Source organism: Lygodium microphyllum, chromosome 3, assembly GCF_053477565.2.
Source record: "Lygodium microphyllum isolate KBCC chromosome 3, Lygodium_microphyllum_v1.1.10, whole genome shotgun sequence".
Taxonomy (NCBI): domain Eukaryota; kingdom Viridiplantae; phylum Streptophyta; class Polypodiopsida; order Schizaeales; family Lygodiaceae; genus Lygodium; species Lygodium microphyllum.
In genome coordinates this window covers 47871588-47884828 of record NC_141137.1, presented here as the reverse complement: position 1 = coordinate 47884828, position 13241 = coordinate 47871588, and the positions used below count along the sequence as shown (strand labels likewise).

The 13241-nt window shown below is 40.4% G+C and overlaps 1 protein-coding gene across 3 annotated transcripts in view; it reads left to right on the top strand.

The window, feature by feature from the left end:
- The window catches only part of LOC148038299 (superoxide dismutase [Fe], chloroplastic-like), a 33541-nt gene that overhangs the window by 16009 nt on the left and 4291 nt on the right, over positions 1–13241 (top strand). For 2 of the 3 annotated variants that reach the window (XM_087670390.1, XM_087670385.1), the window contains exons 4-5: positions 5815–5986; positions 6080–6174. In XM_087670390.1, coding sequence (XP_087526516.1) covers positions 5815–5986; positions 6080–6174 — 267 coding nt within the window. Of the gene's footprint in view, positions 1–5814; positions 5987–6079; positions 6175–10631; positions 10706–13241 lie in introns of all 3 variants that reach the window. The other variant, XR_015689333.1, reaches the window with a different exon arrangement.

Sequence of the window (13241 nt, the reverse complement as noted above, 5' to 3'; positions counted from 1 at the left end):
GGGCAGGGTGCTGAGGTGCAGTTGTTTTGCAAATTCATCTATTGATGTTTTAATCAATACTTTCATGTGCGTTACTTTGATTTAAAAAGCGAACGCTTCAAGGAAACCTTCAATGTGAGGGGACTCTCAAGTTATCAATAGAGAAACACAATGGAAAAAAATTAAAATCTAGATGGAAATCTTTGATCCCGGCCTTGAACAACAAGAGCATTGATACTCTCAATGCATGCCGTGCGAAAAACAAGCTAATTTCTTGGCTAGAGATCCAAAAAGCATGTCCAAGAAAACAAAGTTTTGCACACTGATATAGTATAAGGTGATTTTTTCCAAGACCAAGAAAAACTGGTGTAAGAGAATATTGAGAAGCGAGTGGCCAGCTGCTCTGACAACTAGGATGAAATGGTTAATACGTAGGCAGGTTCATAGAAGATAATCACCTCTCTTTCAAGTAAATGTACAAGTGAGATTGTTGGCTGAAATGGTCTTTGGGTCTTCATGCAAGGAAAACCATGGTTCCCTACTGGGAGAATGTTAAGCATATCTTGGTAGGCTGCTTGAGCATGTCTTAGAAAGCACAGATTTGGTTGAGACTTTTCTTTCATTGTCCTGATGATTTTAACAAACAACATGTTATGTTTTGCGTGTTTGCTATCTAAGGAGGGGGATAATAAAATCATAAAATTTTGTTGCAATGATCTTAGATAGTCTGCCTTGGAGGATTGTAAAGGGTAGCTGAGTGTGAACGGTCCTGAGGGGAAGGGGAAACCCTAACCCTAGCTATTTGGGGTTATATAAACAGCCCATGGTCTACATCGACTGATGAGTGAGAGTGACCCAAGTTTTACTTTCATGAGCAACTTAATAAGCAAGACTTGTTCTTGTATTTTTGAGCTCTTCTCTCCCTCTTGTGCATATCTCAATGCTGCTTCACTTTGATTTTCCACATGGTATCAGAGCCATCTCTGATCTCCTCAGCTTCCTTTAGCATCATCTATCACTAAGTGCACATGAGCCTTCATCTTCTTCATCATACTCTTCACTTCCATAGCTGCCTGCCATACCCACCTCTATTGGAGGACTTGGGGAGAGCAAAAGAGAGCCTTTCAGCTCAACATCTCTTCCCTAGCTCAAGGTGGAGTAGCTTGGCACATAAAATCTTGATATTGTGGTTGCAAGAGCACGACATTGCTGCAAACGTAGATTTGGCGTAGTTTTAGGCAGTGACTTGCTTTGAGCTGAACCACGGGCAGTAGAAGGCATAATCCTTTGAGCCACCATGGGCTTTGTTGTCCCCCAAGGGGGCTATCTCCACCTAGGAGGGTTTGGCAAAATTCTTTCCTTGCTGCTCACACAGAGCAAAATCCTAACTGTGTACCTTGTGGCAGCCATAGCCACAAGCTTGAAAGCTTGACTTTCTTGTATAGTCATAATTAACAGTGATTTTAATCACTAATACACTTCATCTAGAGCCCATTCCATGTGTGGAGATCCTTGGCTGCTTCCTTTACCATCATCTATCACTAAGTGCACATGACCCTTTATCTTCTTCATCATACTCTTCACTTCCATAGCTGCTTGCCATACCCACCTCTATTGGAGGACCTGGGGAGAGCAAAAGAGAGCTTTTCAGCTCAAGACCTCTGTTGGAGATCTCTTCCCAGCTCAATGCGCAGCAGCTTGACACATAAAATCCTGATATTGTGGTCGCAAGAGCATGGCATTGCTGTAGACATAGATTTGGCACAGTTTTAGGCAGTGACCTGCTTCAAGTTGAACCACAGGCATCAGAAGGCATAATCCTTTGAGCCACCAGGGGTTCCCCAAGAGGGCTATCTCCACCTAGGATGGTTTGGCAAAATTCTTTCCTTGTTGCTCATGTAGAGCAAAACCCTAATTGTGTACCTTGTGGCAGCCATAGCCACAAGCTTGAAGCTTGACTTTCTTGTATTGTCATCATTAATAGTGATTTTAACCACTAATACACTTCATCTAGAGAGCCCATTCCATGTGTGGAGATCCTCAGCTAAGCTTCATTGATGGGGTCGAGCGCATCGAGGTTGACTATTCCGGTTATGGTCAAGCATTACACTAAGCTTGCAACTGGTGTTTGTTAACATTGACACTGAAGTATTTTGTTATATTTTTAATTGCTGATATTCTCTGGTGTGATTCTCTAAATCAGCAAGCTTAAATCTTCTTCCATTTTTTGTAATATTTGTGTGTCCACTTATAAGCACACAAATACTTGCCCACTTTGTCTTAAACATCTTGTATTAAATTTGCTTGCATTGAGCTATTCCTGGCCTATTGTAAAGGATTAGACATTGCTACTTGCACTTAGCAAGGAGTAAGACCTTTCTATGGCCTTAGCCTATGTTGACATTTGTCCACAAATCCGGAAATTTAACGGAAATGACTTTCATTCATGGCAAGTGCTTATCAAATACAAGATGATGGAAAGGGGTTATTGGCCTCTCATCATGGGGACTAGGCCTGTTAATCCTTCCAACCTAAATGATGTGGAAGACCATCAAGGAGCTCAAGCTATCATCACGCTCCACCTTAATGAATCTTTAATACACCATGTAGATCAGCACTCTACTGCCAAGGCCAAATGGGATGAGTTGGAAAAACTCTATGGTGCCCGTGGGAAAAATTCACAAACTTTTCTTAAAATTGAAAATTTCAGCCTAGAATATAAGGAAGGGGAGGATCTTGGGAAATTTATCTCCCATATGAAGGGGCTTATGGTCCAATTGGCTTCCATACAAGTACCAGTAGTAGAACCTAATGCTATTGCTATCCTTTTGAAGGCCATTAAAATGGTTTTTCCTACTCTTGTAACAACATTAACGAACATTTAAAATCCTAGCTTGGAAGGCACTATCTAGTTATGCATGGATGAAGAGAAGAGGAACCATAAGGAGGGCACTTTAGCATCTACTTTTGTAACCAGCCTTCCTTCTTGGAATGGGTGGTGATAACCTGATTTAAGAGTTAATTATAGCAATAAATAAATGCACTTAAAATGAAATACACACTTTACCATAACATTCTTGGACAGTAGACTCCCTGTTGGCCCCAAAACTGGCGCCCCTTGCGGTATTTCTTTAGTTTCATTCAATTGGAAGGAGTACAACTTGAGATTCTTCAATCTCCTCCTGCTAACCAATTGCTCTTGCTGTCATAAATGACCAGCAAGCCTTTTGGGTTATTTGCCCCTTGATCCACCCAGGACTTCTTCTCCAATTTGACCCTTGGCCGGCCAAATGCTGCCCCAAATCAATTCAGGATGGGCTGGCTCTTGAAATCCCTTGATAATCTTCAATTATCAGCTGTTGATTTCAGTCCCTTGAGCCTTCAATCTCTGGCACGGATCCCAAGGTGACCGTTAAACCCTAATTTCTGCTGTAAATTAGGGTTTACTGCAGAAATAACAGATCAGCCCACCAAAAATGGCTAAATTCTCCTCCAAATGGCTGAGAATGGCTGAGCATAGGCTGATGGAGATGAGAGAATGTTGTAAAGAGAGAAAATTTTGAGATTTATCGCAAAGAATTGATCAAAATCAGTTGCTGCCCTGCTGTACCAGCCCCAAATTGATGCACCAACAACAATAGGAGCATCAGAGACTGTGATCTTTAGGAGAAAGTACATCAACGACAATTGCCAGCTTCCCAAGGTGAAGAATATGTAATCTCCATAATCAAAATGGTCTCCAATGGGTGGGAAATGACCCCAAAAGCTGGCAGCAACAGTCCCACACCTCTTCCCAACAACTCCCAAATGAAAAAACGAGATTTCCCTCTCCCTTCAGCCCTATTTAGCCTTTCCCCCACTTGCATGGGAAAGTTTTGCTAAGTGGTAGCTTTCTTAATCCATTTTCAGCAATTTCCAGTCATTTAAATAATTTTTAGAATTAATTAATTCTGAAAATTAATTCAGCCCTTAATCCATGCCCAGAAAATTGACCTTGCCCATCCAAAAATTAATTGGCTAGGCCATTTGCAACCCAAAGTGGCCCCATCCATTAATTGAACCTTGGACAAACATTAATTAATCCATTAATTAATGCGTAGTCCCTAGTGTCACCACTGACACTTAATGGCCAATTAATGGTCCTAGGGGCAAACTGTCACCAAAATTCACCTAGAATCTAACAAGTGTAACTTGTTACAACTTTTGTCTTTGACACCCATCTTTTTCACAGGGTCCTTCGGCCTTCAACCGTGAAAAAGTAGTTTTCACCTCACATGTGCAACACATGTGCATCTTTTAATTGCATATTTGATTAATCCTTTAATCAAATGTCAATTAAACATAAGCAAAGCATTAATTTTTCACGTCCTTGTGACAACTTCCCGTGAGCAAGTGTTAGTTCATATAGTTTCCACGAAGTGTTCTTTCTGTCATTAAAAAGGGCATATTGTAAGTAATTGCTAGAAGAGGTACCTAGAAAAATTGAAATGCAATAAATCCAAAAAGATTGGGCATATTACCACTAAGTGCCCTAGTGTTCCAGAATCACCTAAGGAATTGGAGGCTAACTTTGCCTCCCAATCATCTAAAGATCGACTCTTTTGAGTTTTGTAAACTCTCTATCTATAACAATCTTTGTAGCTTGATTTATAAAGGCATCTCATTATGGATTAAGGGGGGGGCATCCTGTCATGCTTTGTAATCCAATGCCACTTGGCATTGAGGGGGGTTGTTGAGAGTGTAAAGCATGTGAATCCTCCTTATGTTGGAGGGGATAAGTGTAGTTGAGTGTGAATGGTCTCGAGGGGAAGGGAAAACCCTAACCCTAGCCATCTGGGGCTATATAAACAGCACATGGGTCTACATCAATTGATGAGTGAGAGTGACCCAAGTTGTACTTTCATGAGCAACTTAATAAGCAAGACTTGTTTTTGTATTTTTGAGCTCTTCTCTCCCCCTTGAGCACATCTCAATGCTGGTTCACTCTGATTTTCCACAGGACGATTACCATTGTCTGTGATTTGAGAGCTATTTAGACTCCACAAAAAAGGCTGAAGCATATTCACTTCTCACGATAACGGCCTATAATATGTACTCAAGTCCAACATTTCTGTGGTTGCAGTTTCAGATGTGCACTGTCCTAAATCTGCCTGTAGCTCTCTGATAATTCGAGTCATTTTCTGTCATAATTTAGTATGTGGTGTGCTTTAGCAATGAGGCAGAGGTGCTATGAATCCTCTTCAAGTCGATATTTTAGTAGACTGTAGATAGTAAAATCAATGCATCTAATAGTGGACCAACCTTCCTCTCATAAGTATGTATGAGGTAAAAAAAGGGAGGATAACTCTATGGTGTCAAAATGATTCAAAATGGATTTAAAAAATGACAAATAAGCTGAATAAATGGGTGACTTTCTAGCAGCAGGTAACATGCGGTGAATATTTTGGGTTGCTTTGCTCTATAGTGACACCTTCATGGGTAAAAAGTTTACTCGTGCAATGGTTTCTCTGTTTTTCCCCACGAATTTACTAAAATTATTAAAAGTCTATGAAATCAAACATCTCAAGAACAGACTTTTAAGAGCATTCCTGCCATTCTTAATAACATGCGGTGAATATTTTGGGTTGCTTTGCTCTATAGTGACATCTTCATGGGTAAAAAATTTACTCGTGCAACGGTTTCTCTGTTTTTCCCCATGAATTTACTAAAATTATTAAAAGTCTATGAAATCAGACATCTCAAGAACAGACTTTAAAGAGCATTCCTGTCATTCTTAATAACAACTATTCATTTTTCTTCTGGCACAACCTTGTTATAATGCCATGCATGATGCAGGTGTGGAATCATGACTTTTTCTGGCAGTCTATTGCACCCAATGGCGGTAAAAGGCCAAAAGGAGAGCTCCTTGAGCTCATAGATAGGGACTTTGGATCTTTTGCAGCGTTTTTGGAGGAGTTTAAGCAGGCTGCTGCTACACAATTTGGCTCTGGCTGGGCTTGGCTTTCAGGTAGCTTTGAATCTGATCAGTATCAAGTTCTGTGTTTGCTTAATGTGTGTCATACCTTTGGGCATGTTTAAAATTGGTGCATTCCCTTTGCAGCTAAGGCTGTGGATCCCATGGAGGAGAAAAAGTATGCTAAACTCGTCATTGAGAAGTCTCCTAATGCTGTGAACCCCCTTGTTTGGGGCAACATTGTAAGTTTGTGGCTTTCTGATGTTCTCAAGTAGTTCTTATAACTCTTATACTTTTGTTGCAAGATTGTGGTTTTCTGATTTTCTCAAGTAGTCTTTGTAGCTCATATTAGATTATGCACGATTTTGAGACTTGCATTGAATTTTTAAGGAGAATGTTATGGCAGTATATGGTGAGTTGGTCACCATGTATTAGGTCCCTTATTTACATTCTGTCCTTTTTCAATTGGGAGGTTTCATTTCAAATATGTATGTGCTTTGGAATGACCTGGGTTTATTGTGATGGAAAATGTGATTGCATGGAAGTTGGTTGCTGTGTATTAGGTCCCTCATTTACATTCTTTCCTTTTTTGATTGGGAGGTTTCATCTGAAAATGTGTATGTTCTTTGAAATAGCATGGGGTTGAGGCCTTTTGGTGTACACCATTGTAGGTCACAGGCCTGTGTTCAATAAAAAAATTTCACTTTTTAATTTGGGAAGTTTTGTCCCAAATATCTATGTGCTTTAGAATGGCACAGGTTAGGATGTTAGGTGCACCATCGTCTTGTTGAAGTTTTTCACAATTTTTTGGTCTTTTGCACTTCAAAGGTTTTGAAGTCTAGTGACTTGGATTTCAACAAAAGGCAATCTTTGGACCTACCACCGGGCATGGTTGAGAGAAAAATGTTGGGGAATGATTGTAACTCCTCTCCATGTTGGGCACAGTCACTAGTAATGTGCGGCTCAGGGCCTGGGGACGTAGGAAGGCTGTTACCATGAGTTTCGTGTTCTAACACATGATACAGATTGGGGTGACATCCCCTGCCATGCCACTACCAATGTGACAGGCACTTCCCCATTCCAAAACATGATGTACTGTTTGTAATGGGGACAGGAATGGATTAAATGTCCCCTTTTCCCTTTTCAGCAATTCCGTTTTGCCCCTCTGCTTTTGCCTATCCCTCAGCCTGCGTTCTGCCATTCCCATCCTCTATTTTATGCAGCCTGTCTCTGTCTTGCCATTGCCCACCATTGTTTTCAGCTTCACTCATGCATGTGCACACACACACACACACACTCTCTCTCTCTCTCTCTCTCTCTCTCATGAAAAATCTACAACCTGCTGTCAGTGCAGTCCCCTCCGTCTCTCACAAAAACTTTGATGACCTGTATTCTGAATTTCTAAGATTTTCTTAGAAATGTTCTTCGAAATATTGTATTTGTTTGAAGGTCATCATTGTATTCTGTCCCTGTCCCTTGCTTTTGGTTGTCCCCCATCACGACCCATGCCATCACCATTCCTGTCCTTTGACACTTGTGACTATGATGTTGGGTGAGAGAGAGAGCAGTGGGTTTGCTAGCATTGCTCAAATCTGAGCATCATGCTCCTATACCATATAATTTATGAACTGGAATGACAAATGAGGCTGATGATGATATGAAAGGGAAAATGTGACCACTGTGCTTTGATACCTTGTGAGATCTCATTGCATATGTGAAATGAGTGGGCTATAATCAAGTGCATATGTGAAACGAGTGGGTTATAATCAAGTGCACAAAGATATATATCTTACTAGTTCATGAGCTTTGACGACTCAGAGGAGGAGCTTCTTTTCAGACACACTTGTGAGTGGAGGCACGATTATTGCAATTATAGTTGCTGAGAGGAGTCCCTTGTTTTCACTCATCCCCCTTTTATTCATCTATCGCAAAAGGCTTCGTCTGAAGTGAAGATGCCTCCGTCCTTGATACCCTCAGTGTAGGTACTTGTCTAACCTTCATTACCCAAAGAAGACAAACTCAATGGTTCGAGCTATTCGTTGTGGTTATGTAAGGTGGAGTGCATACTCGACATCTTTGATCTTTGGGCTCTTGTTTTAGATTCCATCCCTCCTCCTAAGGAGGATCCAATAGATGGGACTTCTATGGACGGAGCTGCCTTGTGGGATCGGTTTAACTCTTGAGCCTGATTCTTTCTCTTTATGAGTTTGCATGATTCTGTCCTTGTGCATGTTCGCAAATTGAAGACCGTGGCAGAAGTGTGGAAGAAGCTTGTGTCTTTGTAACAACACAAGGTGTTTACCCATAAGATTTCCCTTGAGAAGAAGTTATGGCTGCTTAGTCTTGATGATTCCTCCTCCATGAAGGAGCACATCAGGAAGATGGAGGACATGAGAGGTGAACTTGTCTCTCTTGGTCGAATGATATCCTCTGAAGACATGGATATGATCCTTCTGACTTAGTTGTCATCTCCTTGGTTTGATATCTTCTACACTAGCCTTATCACATCGAGGGCTTATGAGATACTCTTATAGGAGGAACTTTCATCGCTTGTCTTAGAGCATGACAAGTGACTTGGAGAGGTTGGGGCTAGTGGTTTTGGCTCCACCAAGACATATATTGGAGGTATAGATGGAGGGAAGAAGAAGAAGGCACATATAAGGATGAGAAAAAGTCCACAATTGCCCACACTATGGAAAGGGCGCTCATCTTGAAGAGAAGTGTTGGCAAAAGTATCCCCATTTGAAGCCAAAAGAGAAGGATTCGAAGGATATGAAGGCTGCCTTGACGACGATAGAGTTTGTCTTTGTGCACGTATTTGCCGAGGAGGACTTAAACCTTGCTTCTTCTGCTCAGGAGAAGCCTTGGCTTGTTGACAGTGGGGCCTCTTCCCACATGACCTACTGACAGGATTGGCTTCAGGATTTAAGTGTTAGAGAGGGCACAGTCACCATTAGTGAGAACTCTACCGTTCATGTTCAAGGAGTGGGAACTATTCCTTTATTGCTAGATAGGTAGTCTTCTTTGGCCGAAGTTCTCTATGTACCAGATTTAGGTTTTAACCTATTGTTTGTTCATGGTTTTACTTGGCTTGGTACCCGCATGGTATTTACATAGGATGTAGTGATAGTGGAGGATGCCTCTACAAGTGCAATTCTTTGTACAGGATCCCAAGAAGATGGGTTTTACATGCTCACATCTTAATCGTGAGTCTTCCCACGAGCTTGGGCTGCTTTGGTATGCTTGTTATGGTCATCTAAATTTTGACGCTATACGACGGGCTTCTTGGAAGAAGATGGTGAATGGACTACCTAATTTTCCTCCTATTCATACTTTGTGCCCTAGGTGTTTGCAGGGCAAGCAAGATAGGTAGCCTCATCCCTAGATTGTCAGCTGGAGAGCTTCTACTCTGCTTGAGTTAGTTGATACCGACCTTTGCGTAGCTATGGGCATGGCCTCCCTTGGGAAGGCCAAGTATTTGATGCTGCTTATAGAGATGATTTTAGTTGTTATGTGTGGCCTTATTTTGTGGAGTACAAGAGCGAGGCGTACTCTTGTTTCTGTGAGTGGAAAGTGTTTGTGGAGACACAAACTACCTTCAAAGTTTGTAGTCTATGAGCCGATCATGGCGGAGAGTTTACTTCTAACCTCTTTTCTTAGTTTTGCAAGGATCATGACATTCTAGTGGAGTATATCTTTCCGAATATACCTTCTGAGAAAGGTGTGGTGGAGCTTGCAAATTGGACCATGCTAGAGACGGCCCAAGCATTGGGATCTTTCTTATATCCTTTGGGGTGAGGCGGTGGCTACTACGATTCACATTTGCAACCGTTTCCCAACTTCTACATTATAGGACATGACTCCCTATAGGCTAAAATATTGGTGAATAGGGTGAAGGGAATAAACCTTGGATTGGTGAGGGATGATGACATCTTGTATAGTCCTCAAACTCAATTGTGTCATTTTGTCAAAGTTCGACTTCCGAATTGACCTCTGAAAATTTCTACCTGCTCGACTTAGGGTCCCAAATTGCCGATCACTTGCTTTAGCTCAATTTGGCATATGGAAAATTTATGAAAAATCTGCAAGTGCTCTTTGAAACCGCTTTAAAATCCCGCCTTCCGTGGCTTGTAACAATGAGTTCTCTTTGAAGGACAATCTTTACTTAAAAGAAAAGTGGTTAAAAGGCAATATTATCAAATACATTGGCATGTTGCTAGTGTGACACCAAGTAACTGACAACTAGAGTGCACCAATCATGAGCTTGAATCTCACAAGTTCCTTATGTGAAGGGTCAAATGGCAATTTGCTATTTAAATTTATAAAATTGAATACCCGCTTAATGTTTTCTTGGAATCTATGCCGTTTTTCAAATTTCTTGGAAATTGCTAGAAGTGAATTATCAACAGGTAGATGGAGTTTGGGCACTGCCTTTTGGTAGCTAAAGACCACTATTGAAAGTTGCAGTAAAGAAAAATGGATATAACTTTGAGTCAAGCAAGGAGTTTAGCTTTTTGGTCAAGTTTGATAAGGTCCACTGATAGAGAGAAATTGGAAATGACAATTGATAAACTAAGCTTGTCAATTGTCTTTGTGGGTTTTACTAAACCATTAGAAGATTCACAATGCTTTTCATGCGAGTATATATGCTACATATGTGGATGATTCATGAGGTTGACTAATTCTTGGAACTTTGTAGGAACTTGATCAGATGGAAGAACTTTGAATAAAGATCCAGTATGTATCTTCATTCAAGAAAGAAACTTGCAAAAGGTATTAGAAGATAGTATGATGCTAAATGGATGAGTTGGAGGTAGTCTTGCAACTCAATAGATTGTGAATTAAAATTATGTCAAAATTTTGCATCATGTATGTTTGGGAAAAAGAATGAATCCCTCTACTTATAGATATCAACTCATGCATTAAAGTTATAATAGGAAGATGAGCTAGGGTGCACATGTGATATACCTCAACATTGCGAGTATATAATTGGATGATTGAAGCTTACATTTTCAAATGGAAATGTGATTGGATCTTCAAAGATTGATTGGGTGGCACATGTTTTATACGAAATAGTCATTACAAATTCATGGAACCATGGTCGCAAGATTTCAAAAGTAGCTTCAGTGTAATTTAGGACAGCCGCAACTTACATCGGAAGGAAGTAACTATTGAGGTATCGGACACAAAAATGTTGGTCCATATCTTGGCTACTTGATCTTGGATTATGGTTGTTTATATTTGTGATTTGTTATCACTGTTCTATGGATATATGTTTCTGCGTTGAAACACAAGACCACATCAGTTTTTGGACTCGACAAAAGGAAGTCCATATTATGATTGGACCTGATATGAGACAAGTGAGTGATTGGGTCTAGCATAAGAAAAACCATAGTCCTTTGATAGGGTATAAGAGTCTAGGGACTCTATGTTCAGTAATTAGAGTTGGGCATGTGATTTCAAGTCATTGGACCCTTGGTATTCAACGATTGGTCCTGAATGCATGACTTGTTAAATTGTGGATCTAGAGCATGGCAGGAGCTATGGAGGATGGAAGATGAGGACAATACTCATGTTGACATAGGCAAAGAGAGACTAACTGTTACACTTGGACTCATAAAGACAATCTTGTGTAATGGACTGACAATGACAAAGACACTAAGTGAAAGTACAAAGTATCATGATATTGTATTCATTCCGTAGTGATAGTCAAGTACAATACTTTATAGAACTTGGGTTGTTACACTCTCCTCATTGTGCATATGGGATTCAAGACATCTCTTCTTTGAGCATACATCATTTGCCATTTCTTAACACCCCCCTCAAATGATGGAGTTCCTACACTTGCTGGCTTTTGCTCCCCCTTCATGATGACATGGCCCGGGAGACTAGCTCGTATGCAACCTAGTCAAGTTAAAACTTGAAACTTTACATTTTTGACAGGAGTTTTTACAAAGCAAATCCACTAAGGAAAAAACATATAAAAGATACAATGAAAATGTTTTTAGAACAGTGTGTCAGAGTTGTTGATGGTAGTGGAAAGATCTTTTTCTTCTTCTTCATTCATGAATTGGTTCTGGTAGTGATCATTTTGCATTTGTTGTGTTCTTTTCTTGTGGAAACATTCACTGGCTATATGACCAGTCTTACCACAATAATGACATGTCATCTGATTTTTGTTGTCGGTGTTGAATCGTTGACCTCTTCCTTTGGGTCCAACAACTCCTTTGGTGTATAAGAGATTTTCCCTAGATGATGGGATGCCATCTTTTGCATTCTTGTTCTTCTGTTTGTTCTCTTCATTAAGAAGAGAGTGCTCAATATCTTTAAGTGAGAGACTTGGAACATTACTTAGTGTGGACACAAGATTCTCATATGGATCTTTATTTACACTTGCAAGCAATACGACCATTGCTTCATCTTTATCAATATTCTTCTTAAGAGTTGCAAGCTGGGTTTTTAGGCTCTTGAACTTGTTAATGTGTATGGTCATGGAAGCACTGTCTTTTATATCTAGTTTATAAAATTGTATGAGTAATTTTACCTTGAATTCTTTGCTTGGGTATAAAACATCCTGTCAAGTTCCTCCCAAGTAGTTCTAGCATCTCTAATGCCAGAGATACGATGTAGCATATCATCACTTAGTCCCCAGGCAATGATGCATAGTGCCTTGTTATTCATCTTCTTCCATTCTTTGGTTTTTGGTGGAGCTACTGCAAGGATCCCGCTTTTTGAATCTTCTTTCCCGTCATCTGCATCACATTTATCATCTTCAAAGAGATCCCAGAGGTCTTTCCTCATGAGGTGGTACATGGTCTTTTCGTTCAGGCATGAAAGCTTTCTCCATTGAACTTAGCTATTTATTCGAGCTCTACCATTTTTGATCAGTAGCAAATCAACTAGCAAAGGAGTTGTTCCTTAATGTGTCAAGAGACACAAGTAATAGTAGTGTTAAGCAATACTAGCTAGTATCAAGAGATACTATATAGTGGAAGTTTGATGTTGAACTTTGATAGTTGATGCTCGAACTTCCAAATCTTCTTCTTGGAGTTGTTCCTTGTTGGAAGTTGAGTAAATCTGAGTGATAGTGGCCTCAGTGTACTGCAAACAGTGAGAGAGTGAGATGCGAAATGAGCTTGTAGTTGAAGTGGCTATGGTGAAATTAGGGTTAAACAAGCAAACGACTGGTTTTTCACTTGGGGCAGCTTGCAGGCGCACTCATATGATGAATCGTTTGATGAGGAATAAGCTTATGAACCAAGCTTCCAAAGCCCTATGGTTGTAGGAAATCCAACAACGCGCACGGGGA